Raw genomic sequence first — 12,081 nt, forward strand, 5'->3', positions numbered from 1 at the left:
CAAATAAAACAGACAAAAAAATAATTATTTTCAAACTGACATAATAAAAATTACTCCGATAAATGCTTGTTCCCTGGCAAATAGGACCTTCGTGGTGAAAATATTTTTTCTCCTCTCATAAGTTGGATTGTATGTTTATTACTGAATCATGGACACAGAATTGAGATTTAAGTTTTTTAAACTGTGTTAAAACGGACTTTCCTTGCTCGCTGTGAGATGGTTTTTGCAAAGGTTTTTTCTAGCTTTGAAGTTCAGTCATTAAGATTTGAGTGGAATGGCCCCTTTTTGTTAGCAGTGTTGTATCAACCGCCACAAAGATTTTATTCATGAACTTATAAAAAAGGTTCTTAACACTTATGAGTTAATGGGGTGCATCACTTCAAATTATGATCGCTTTATACTAGTTGGTGATTATAATGTTCATGTTTGCTGCCAATCTATCTCCCTTTCGAAAGAGTTTTAAAGTCTTATTGTGTCTTTTAACTTAGTGCAGTGGATAAATGAATCTACTGATATACATGGTCATACCTTGGAACTAGTGCTTACTCATGTGTTTTCTATTTCTGAGCTTGTGATGTCTTAAACAATTATTTCTGACCATAAGCCAGTTTTATTCTCTTTCACTTGCAATTCTACCTTTTTCATCAGCCGATGCTGCTAGGCAGTGTCAGTCTCATTCCATTCAATGAACTGAGCTGAACATTGGACTCATTGTTTCTGACCTGAATGGTGACCAACACTTTGAACTGCTAAATAATGCATGGTTGGACATTTTCAATGAGACTGCTCCTTTGAAAGTTTTTAAACAGAAACTTGGAACAGATCGATGGCTAACCTCTGATATTCACTCACTAAATGAAAATGAAAATGAATATGAAAATAGGACAGACTTCAAACTTTATATCAGCTGTATAAGACATGTCTTTGCTTTACAAGACTGCTGGAAAGTCTGCCCATTTTTTCAATTTAATTTTAAACAACCAACAAAAGCCCAAGGTTCTGTTCTCAGTTATTAAAGCTGTCTTAATCACATCTGTCAATACCAAATCCTACGATGTGAAATCTTAGTCTGCTCTGCTAAGAGTGTTAAATGATATTTTAGTAGCTACCGATGCAGTTGATTCTGTGATTTTAAATATTTTATACTTGACTGCTGCCTTTGATACTGTATCTCTTGTTGGTCCTATCTAGCTTAGATTCATATGTGGGGTTAAAAGGTTCAGTCTTTAATTGGTTTAAATCCTACAGGTGCATCTCAATAAATTAGAATGTCATGGAAAAAAACAAATTTATTTATTATTAGTGATTAAACTCAAATTGTGAAACTTATGTATTCAGTGGAAACAGAATAAAGTAGTTTAAGTCTTTGGTTCTTTAAATTTGGCTCATTTGACAAAACCCCACTAATTCACTATCTAAACAAATTAAAATACTCCATAAGACAATTAAAAATAAAAAAAATGTAAAAGATAAAACATTTTTAGTGAATTGTTGGCCTTCTGGAAAGTATGTTCATTAACTGTACATGTACTCAATACTTGGTTGGGGCTCCTTTTGCTTTAATTACTGCCTAAATTCAGCGTGGCATGGAGGTGATCAGTTTGTGGCACTGCTGAGGTGGTCTGGAAGCCCAGGTTTCTTTGACAGTGGCCTTCAGCTCATCTGCATTTTCTGGTCTCTTGTTTCTCATTTTCCTCTTGACAATACCCCATAGATTCTCTCTGTGGTTCGGGTCTGGTGAGTTTGCTGGCCAGTCAAGCACACCAACACCATGGTCCCTTAACCAACTTTTGGTGCTTTTGGCAGTGTGGGCAGGTGCCAAATCCTGCTGTAAAACTAAATCAGCATCTTCAAAAAGCTGGTCAGTAGAAAGAAGCATGAAGTGCTCCAAAAAAATTTGGGTAAATGGGTGCAGTGACTTTGGTTTTCAAAAAACACAATGGATCAAATCCAGCAGATGACATTGCACCCCAACTCATCATAGACTGTGGAAACTTAACACTGGACTTCAAGCAACTTGGGCTATAAGCTTCTCTGATTGTCTTCTGGACAACTGTCAGATCAGCAGTCTTCCCCATGATTGCGTAGCCTAGTGAACCAAACTGAGAGATCATTTTGGAGGCTCAGGAAACATTTGCAGGTGTTTTGAATTGATTAGTTGATTTGACATGTCACCATATTCTAATTTGTTGAGTAAATTGGTGGGTTATAGTTCATCACAATCATCACAATTAAAAGAACCAAGGATGTTATATACGTTATATACGTTTTCACGACATTATAATTTATTTAGATGCACCTGTATTAAACTGAGAGATCATTTTCTGTCAGGATTTGCAATTTTACCTCCTCTACTGCTATCTTGAATCTGGACTCCCCAGGGCTCTATTTTGGCACCTTTGCTTTTCTCCCTTTACATGCAGATTCTAGGTTTGATTCTGAGAAGACAAGCTGTATATTTACAGTTTCATGCTGATGATACACAGATCTATATGCCTATAAAAATAAATGACCATTCTGCAATAATATCTTTATGTCTATGTCTTAAAAAGGTAGAGCTCTGGTTGGCAAGTCATTTTTTTACTTTAAATGATTCAAAGACTGACAGTTTTGAGTTTAATAACTTTACACTGTAAAGTCTGTCAGTTTTTAATTCAAAGTGTGTACAGAACCTTGGTGTTCTTCTTCACAGTAAGCTTACTTTACATGTTTCCTCTCTTGTTGCTTCTGGCTTTTTTTTTTTTTTTTCTATCTGCATACTTTCTAAAATTAAACATTTCCTGCCTGAAAAATCCCTTGAGAGAGCTATACATGCTTTTATAGCCTCTCGATTGGACTATTATAATTCTCTGTACTGTGGCATCCCCAAGTCACAGGTTGCTCATTTACAGTTGGTTCAAAATGTTGCAGCCAAATTTCTTAAGAAAGGTCATAGGTATGATCATGCCACTCCCATTATGTGAGCTCTTCATGGCTTTCAGTTCATTTTAGGAATGATTAGAAAAATTCTTCTATTTGTGTTATAAATGTTTACACAACCTTTCTCCGTGTTACCTTTCTGAACTGTTGCAACCCTACAGCCCTTCCAGAAACTTAAGGTCTGGTAATCAAAACATACTTATCGTTTCCTGCACAAGGCTAAAACGCAGAGGAAATAGAGCCTTTTCGGTGGAGGGACATATATTGTGGAACAGCAGAGTTGCTCCTTCCCTATCAGTTTTTAAATCTTTTCTTAAAACCTACCTGTTTTCTTTAGTTTTTAAATCATGTTGATGCTCTTTTTATTAGGGGTGCTCTGATTGATCAGCTACCGATCACAAGCAGCCGATAATCGCTTTGGAATGATTGATCGGCGGTCTGTAAAAAGGCTGATCTTATACAACCGATATCAAAAGCTGATGACACAACTACTGTGACATACAATTCATATTTCTTCATTACATAACTGATAAAGTTATGTATAATTTCACAAACAGCATGAATGAATCACTGTCTGCTCTCTCTCTCTCAAGATGCAAATGGATTAAAATCACATCGTGTCTGCACTATAAGCGAACTGCATGCTGCACACAGTCGACACAGAATTATCACTTGCACTATTGAGGCAGTGTCACATCGTCACTAAAGTTCATAAATTATTTTTTTTCTTTTTAATCCTTGCCAGTGTTTAAAACATTCAACAGTCACGCTCTTTCCTGAAGAATGTGCACACATACAGACTTGCAGCACACACACATAATAATGCCAGTTCCACATACTCCATTTGCAGTGTATGTGGTGCGTATTTTTTCTGTGCTTGTGTTAATGAATTAAAGCGTTCAGACTGCACACGCACTGAATTAAAGTAAAAGCGCATTGTTTGCATTAAGCATGAACATGCATTGACACAAAAATGTTGTAATTACACCATAAATGCATATAATTAATGTCTACTGTGTTTCACAGCCAACACATAGGTTATGTTTTTGGCTAGGTTTAAAGGAAAAGAGCACTTCTAGATAAACAAGCCAATCATTTTTAAGTTCTTAATAAAAGTTCTTTATGAACGCAGGATTGATTGTAATAGAGATTTAAATGCAAAAGACAAGGCAGTAGAGCTGACTGTTTCTGTCAAAGTGTTAATTTAGAATGTTTGTGATAACGTAAGAAAAGTTGTTTAAATGTTTTACTTTAGCAACTTAATATATAAATCTAAAAGTAAATGTAAAAGTAAAAAGCATTTTTATAATTGATGAAAGATTGTATAACTTAACTGTGTAAAAACAGAATCACGAAAAATCATTGAAAAAGCATTTTAAGTAACAATGTTTGGATTTTAAATCAAAATAAAGTATAAATGTTGTGTTTTTGGTAAACAGCCATGGATCAGGAGCAGACTCCAGTGTGAAAGCCCAGTATGTGCTGCTTCTGTACCACAGATGGACTACATATATATATATATATATATATATATATATATCACCTAAATGTTTGACCATGCACTCTATCGCAATGATTTTGAGAGCTGTATGTGAGGTTCACACATACGCCACCCTCTTAATGGCTTTAGAAATACCTCAAATAATTTATCACTAGCTACATTTACATGAACACCTTTTGTTTAAGTTGTAATGGAATCTTTCTGCTTGATGAATCCAAGCATAGTGTTTACAGGAATGCCAATTAAAGTAATCAGGTTCATGTGTGCGTCTATGGAGCTGTTTACACCTGGCCACTTCATGCGTTTTCTCAGATCGGATAGCTATCTGATTTATCAAAACGGTTCCATTTACACCTGGTCACATGAATGTGTTTTTGCGAAACGGATTTAAATCCGATCTTCAATTCCCGCGCTATATGCAGATTTAATGGAGTGCACGTCACCGAAAGCAACAGATATGAGCTGCATTTTATTGATCATCAGCTAAAATTTCAAAATCAAAGACCGCAATAAGAGAGAGCGGCAACAGCACTGGTAAGATCATTTCGTTTCTCTAATATTAATGATGATGATTGTGTGTTAAGCGTTCGCGACTTACTTTCACTTTGATTTGCTATAGTTTCCGCGTTGGTTTAATGAATATATGCTCAGCTTCTCATCTGGTGGTGAGTGTTCCAGTAGCGTCATCATATCTGGCTATAACATTACATATAGCCTATAACATGCCCTCACACGTTTATTTTTTTAGCATTTTAGGGAGGAGTACAATTTAAATATGTGGTTTTAACAACCAGATGCATTTACATTTGTCTGGAATGCGGCCCAGACCACCTCCTGAAGTGGTTTGAGCGATCGGATTCAAATCCGTCTCAAATGCGTTTCGGAGGGCATTTACACCTGGTCTTTTCAAGATCGGATAGCTATCCGATCTGAGAAAACACATGAAGTGGCCAGGTGTAAACGGCCCCTATATGTCACAAGCTTCAATATCAGATGTGATCTTTTGATATTCGCACAGTGAATGGATATACAGGGTTTCCTCAGTTTGCACCTGCTATTCTCCTATCATTTCTATTTTTCTTTGTTTTAAAGAGTAGACTTAATATTAATCTATTTCGGGTCCTAATTAGGAAATGGCGAGCACATGGTGCTTTATGCCGTGCTGCTATATTTATCAAGCAGTATTGCCGATTCCCAGCGCCACAACAAGTCATCTGAGGATGAGAGTTAAAAATGGGGACTGATGCGAAATTGTTCTGCTCAACATCACAGACAATGAGTGGAAGGAGAATTTTTAAATAACATGACAGTAATTTATGACACTTCATTGTACAAAAACAACAACTCGTTTCATGCATCATACATCATTATATATACACAATTGCACATGCACAGTTCTTTCCAGTTTTCAGTCTGATCAGTTTACATGTCCTCTCAATCAGATTAGAAAAGGTTTACACCACCCCTTCCAATTCAATCGTAATTTAATTGGATCAAGCTCAATCTTATTGATTAAGGTGTTTACATGAAGGCTTTTTAGACTGTTTGTCTTACGGATTAAATGTTGTTTGTTTAACAAGGTGAAGTGAGTAATGTCTGTTTCCACTAGCACCAACTAGAATTGCAAAAATAAAGACTGTTGCCAATTGTTTCCAATATAAATCTGAATCCTGAAGCAAAATCAGCTGTGATCCACCTCCTTAAATATCAAACCTGATTACATGTTTGTGTGGGAACTTACGGCAGCACTAGTGTTTTGTCCTCAGGCTTGAAACATTCATAGAGCTTCGTCTTTTCTGCGTACTGCTCATCATGCAGAATGGGGAGTTTGCGCAGAGTTTTGACAAGAGCATTAGGTTCTGGAGACAGAACTGCAAATATAAAGAGTAAGCATGTAAAAAAAGTTGCATCTGACAACAAATTCATATATACTGTATCTATATAATTATTAACACACAATAATTAGTTCTGGTCCTTGAAAAAGATTGACTGAAAGGACTTCTATGAGCACTGATATTTTACCAGTGGGTGAAAATACCTGTGACTGTTGACAGATACTATTTCATTTTATTTTATTTTATTTATAAAGCACAATAAAACAACAATGGTTGACCATTGTGCTGAACAATATAGTTTAAAAATAATAAAAATACATAAAACAGTAAAACAAGACAAATAACAAATAATAATTAGAAACAATGGGGTGGTGTTGGTGCAGTGGATAAGCCACGTGCCTTTGGTGTGAGAGACCCGGGTTCGAATCCACTGTTAGATACCAATGTGTCCCTGAGCAAGACACTTAACCCCTAGTTGCTCCAGAGGCGTGCGACCTCTGACATATACAGCATAGCAATTGTAAGTTGCTTTGGATAAAAGCGTCAGATAAATGTAATGTAATAAGCTCCTGTTGGCTTATACACTAAAAGTCTTCTTAAAGAGGTAGGCTTTAAGCATTGTTTTAAAAAGAGATTATGTTGCAATTGTTCTAATAGTGATTAGAAGGCTATTCCACAATTTAGGGCCGGCTATGGCAAAAGCTCAGTCGCCTTTTCTCTTCAGCATAGAACTTGGGACCAATAACTTTCTGATTCGATGACCTTAGACATCTAGCTGGACTGTGTAAACTCAAAAGATCAGGGACGGGTTTCCCGATAACGATTGTACTTAAGAGCATTTTAATTTTCATTTTACGATTGTTCATGATTGTTTTAAGTGCGTTTCCTAAAAATGCACTTAACACAATCGCACGTAGCCGTGCTTTAAGTCCTACTTAGGAGTCACTACCCATTTCTCAAGTGCTGAAATGTCACCTAATATAATGGTTCGTAATTGTAGTAGCCTACTACACGCATAATTTACATAATAATATACTTATATACTTATATAATTATAGTACTACAGTATATAATATAGAGACATTATTTCCGGGTCCAATACATTGCTGGTTTTCGTGCACGTCAGCAAGTCACCACCACCACCCCCCACCCATTCTTTGAAGCATATTTCCAACATTATTTCTTTTATTCGATTTTTTTATTTAATTTTTAATTTTTATGTTATTTAATTTATATGTGTATTTCTATTTTTCTATCCCTTTTAATTAGTTCATTTATATATTCATAAAAAATATCATTATATTATAATCACATTGCACTTGAATACATTTAAAGGTGTAATCTGCCGAGTGTCCTGCAGGTTACTGCATAAATCTGTCTTCTTACGATGCACTTAGGGCTTTAAGATTACTCCAGAGCACTCCTAGATCTACAATGATTTTCAAGTGAAACTTAAGTTACGATGCTTTTGGGAAACAGGCCGTAATATTAAGATCAGTCATACAATCGTTTTTACTAACTTCTTAGGCTTATGGAGCTTTTGGGAAACTGAGCTCAGAAAGGTATGAAGATGCCAGACCATTTAAAACCATAAAAATTAAAAATTAATAAATGTAACTATTTTAAAATGGCAGCCAGTGCAAAGAGTGTAGGACAGGAGTAATATGTTCGTATTTGCAAGTGCCAGTAAAAAGTCTGGCAGCTGCATTTTGTGCTGTTTGTAGGCGATTCATACATGATTGGTTAATACCAATATACACTGAATTGCTGTAGTCTAGTCGAGAAGAGATAAAAGCATGTATAAATATGCAGCCAGATCACCCAACACTTGCTTGATGTTGCCAGCAGTGTTGTGCCAGTTCAAACTTAAAAAGAACTAGCTCAAAATTCAGTTCACACAGATGATAATGAACTAGTTCATGTTCACAGTTCATTTAAAAAAAAATGAACTAAGTTCACATATCTAAAAACTAACTAGTTCACGTTCATTTGGCCTATTCATTAAATACAGGAAATTGGTAGATGAAAAGTTGATTAAAATTAAGATACAATTTATACAAAACGAAATTCACTTTAAAGAAAGGCTTTCTATAACAACTTCAACTTCAACGGTCAAAATCATGTCTGACCCGCTCCATGTCTCATATTGCGCATCCTATCTTACGGTCGTGCTGTTCACTTTTCATAAATCAACATAAATGGAAAAAAAAAATAACATTATAATAATTTAACAAATATGAAACGCGCTTTTTTTAATGGCTACAACAGTATAGTATGCCTACATAGCCTACTCTCTATTTGTACAAATTTCTGCACATTAATTTAGGGGGAAGTCGTGGCCTGGTGGTTAGAGAATCGGACTCCCAATCGAAAGGTTGTGAGTTCGAGTCCCGGGCAGGCAGGAATTGTAGGTGGGGGGAGTGCATGTACAGTTCTCTCTCCACCCTCAATACCATGACTTAGGTGCCCTTGAGCAAGGCACCGAACCCCCAACTGCTCCCCGGGCGCCGCAGCATAAATGGCTGCCCACTGCTCCGTGTGTGTGTTCACTGCTCTGTGTGTGTGCACTTCGGATGGGTTAAATGCAGAGCACAAATTCTGAGTATGGGTCACCATACTTGGCCGAATGTCACTTCACTTATTATTTAATTCTGAATTTTGCACACACAAGTTGAAAGGCATTTGTTCAAATCAAGTTCATGGATAATTGTGCGTGCATTTATTATTATCTCCTTCCCCCCACAATGCATTGCATCACGTCACGTTGGGGAGAGAATTTACCAAAGCCGCCTTGAGAGTGACTAGAGAGACGAGTAGTAGACGTGAGTATTCAGATAGCGCAGATTATAGATAAATAGATAAATACATAGATATATATAGATAGATAGACTACATATATAGATAGATAAACAGCACAAGCTTTCAGCGCAGTTTCCATGAGACAGTACCGCCCACACAAGCACCTGCCAAACACAGCGACACACACGCGGCTACATTTGGAACAACATTTTCACCGGAGGACGAGATAAACGATTAGAAACGTCCATATAGCAAACATGATGCCTTCTATTTCTAGATGACAAAGACAAAGTTTACCAGTACTACGACACTATGAAAAAGGTTACTGGTACTTATCTAAACTAACGTCATGATCACTACCACTAGATATAAAGAAAACGTAGATTTGTTTTTTACTCGGTGCTACTCAATGACAGTAAAAAATAAATAACATTTTTATTTATATATATAAAATATATTTAAAATATATATATATGTGTGTACATATATATTTGTGTGTGTGTCGTTATTGTGCACTGCTGCTCGTAGACTAGCTCCAGTGCTCATTGCTGCGATGCTAAACGATAGCAACTCACCAGGACACTTCACCAACTCTCCACTAATTCTCCTCGGACCATGCATAGGCTTTGATGGACATCAGTTCTTGGCAATTCCTCATTTGCCCTCTCACGACTGTCTCGATCGAAAATACACGGCTGCGGATCATACATGTTGGCTCTTGCCACCTCTTCGCTGCGTTCCAGGCAGGTTTTTGAGCTCGTAATCACTAACTACTAACGACTTTGTACCGTTCCAGGCAAGTTACGCCAAACTTTCTGAGCGCAAGGAATTGTAACTAGGTTATTTATTTTATTGCAACGTTGCATTGACCTAAAATCGTTTTTTCAACGTGTACCACTTGCATAAACACTGCATCCGTAGGCAGCATTATCCGTAGGGGCTGTCATCGTTGTTTCGCGTGCTGTGTGACCTCGGAACTCGGAGTACATCGATCTAGTACGAGACACGAGTTCATGGGTGGGAAGTCACGGATTTGATTGCCGTTCCAGTGCACTTTCACGGGATTAAGGTTGGAAAAACATGGGTTACGGGTTGCCGGGAATGCGGCATCATACTAGACTGAGGCTACCTTTCCTCGACTTCTCCCCAACGTGACGTCATCACCGTGTTGGGTAAAAAAAACGTTAATACCAAAAACTTAAAAAATAGGTCTTTAAGACCATTTTTGAGACATTTTAAAAATGATATACATATCTTGAGTGATTTATGTACCCATTAATCGAAAGTGGTGGTTAACCTGCAACATGGCCTTTAAACATTTTCCTCCCATAGAAAACCATTATAAGAACGCTTAATGTGGCTTAATGCAGATTAGAATGTCCCCTTATTATGTCGAAATAACGAGATATCGATACTAGGCTACTGTGTCCACCGCGATCTCCTTTTTGATCAGCGGAAACGATTTTTGCTTGTTTGGGATCTGACTGTCCAGCGTATTTGAAAAAGTTAAGCAAACCTTCCTGTCTTTTTTACATTTTTCCCCTGCGTGAAACGATCGAGGCTAACAGCAATCTCAACTAACGTTGGTACAACAAGCGCGCAAGTCATGTGTCATAAGCCTTGAACACTACACAAACAGTATTTTTTTTTTTTCATTTAGGCAATTAATTTTAGTGACACAGGAGGTGCCGGATCCAATGTCGGAGGTGACGGAACATGTTCCGGCTCAAATTAAGCCCTGGTAAAACCTGACTTTTCAAATGAGCGCGAGCGTGAACTGCGCGTGCTGTTAATTCCTGCCAGAGTGAGCGCCGCTCTCGTTCACGTTCATTGTATAAAAAGTGATTCGTTCAGTTCAGCGTTCGGCGAAAATATGAACGCGTTCAGTGAATGTCGTTCATTGAACGCGTTCATGCACAACACTGGTTGCCAGATACAGCTAAAGAACCGAACACAATTGTTTCAGTCTTACTCTCATTGAGAATCAAAAAATTAAGAGACATCCAGGCCTTAATATCAAACAAACAAGAAATTAAAGCACTCAAACTACTACAAGTTATGTAGTTATGGCTAAAAGTGATACAGCTATGGCTGGAAAATAACTATAAATTCAATTTGCTACCTGTAAGATTGTGTTTTATGAATGTCTACACCTTCCCCAACCCTAACCTTACAATAATGCATGTAGAGTGGTTAATTGTTGTTCAGCGTGACAAAAATGATGCAATAGTTATGTGCGCGTGCTCAGTTGGACAATCTGGCAATAAAGCTGTTTCCTATTTGTGTTTTTGTTGTGTCTCGCAGGTTTCACAATAATGGACATGGAATGTTGATGTACTGTATACGTAAAGCGATTGAAAGAACAGAAAAGAGGACTAAGAATCTCCAACGACATTGGCTCCAAGTGCCTGCACTTCAGTGTCCGTACATCTATTGATGTTCTCCATACTTGTGAAATTAAGTTGACACAATGTTTACAGTATGTTACACTGTGTTTTAAATTACTCTTACTCTTCCTGTTGCATAAGCATAGAATAACAACAACAACAAAAACCTGTTGTTCCAAGCCACAGAACCAAACCGTGGAAAACAAAACAAGGTATGTATTGAACCGTGGGCTAATAAGGGCCAAGCACTGCAGTGCGAGGACCCTATTGGAATTGCTCCGTTTCTTCTTCTTCTTCTTCTTCTTCTTCTTCTTCTTCTTCTTCTTCTTCTTCTTTTTCTTCTCGAAAATGAATTGCATGTTTGATGGCCTAAAAATGGTGCTTGAAACAGATCTTCCCCAAACTTCACACATGTGATAGGTGTTCTGTCATGAACAAACACCCATGACCAAATTCATTTATAGTAAGAGCGCCACCTGCTGGTAACAGGAAGTGACATGGTTAACACTGTTAAGGACTGCTAGGAACAAATTAAAAAGTGTAAACAAGTGTTAAATAGGCTGGCAACATACTAGATACATACTAATATATGCTAGCAACACTTAGCGAAGTGCTAAAGCATGCTACTAATGTAGTGAAA

At 37.2% G+C, this 12,081-nt stretch overlaps 1 protein-coding gene across 1 annotated transcript in view; it reads right to left on the reverse strand.

Moving 5' to 3' along the window:
* LOC132111731 (60 kDa lysophospholipase-like) overlaps positions 1 to 12,081 on the reverse strand; it is a 41,029-nt gene that overhangs the window by 14,021 nt on the left and 14,927 nt on the right. Inside the window, exon 3 of the mRNA XM_059519310.1 lies at positions 6,162 to 6,291. Coding sequence (XP_059375293.1) covers positions 6,162 to 6,291 — 130 coding nt within the window. The remainder of the gene's footprint in view (positions 1 to 6,161; positions 6,292 to 12,081) is intronic.

Source organism: Carassius carassius, chromosome 31 (genome assembly GCF_963082965.1).
Source record: "Carassius carassius chromosome 31, fCarCar2.1, whole genome shotgun sequence".
Lineage (NCBI taxonomy): Eukaryota > Metazoa > Chordata > Actinopteri > Cypriniformes > Cyprinidae > Carassius > Carassius carassius.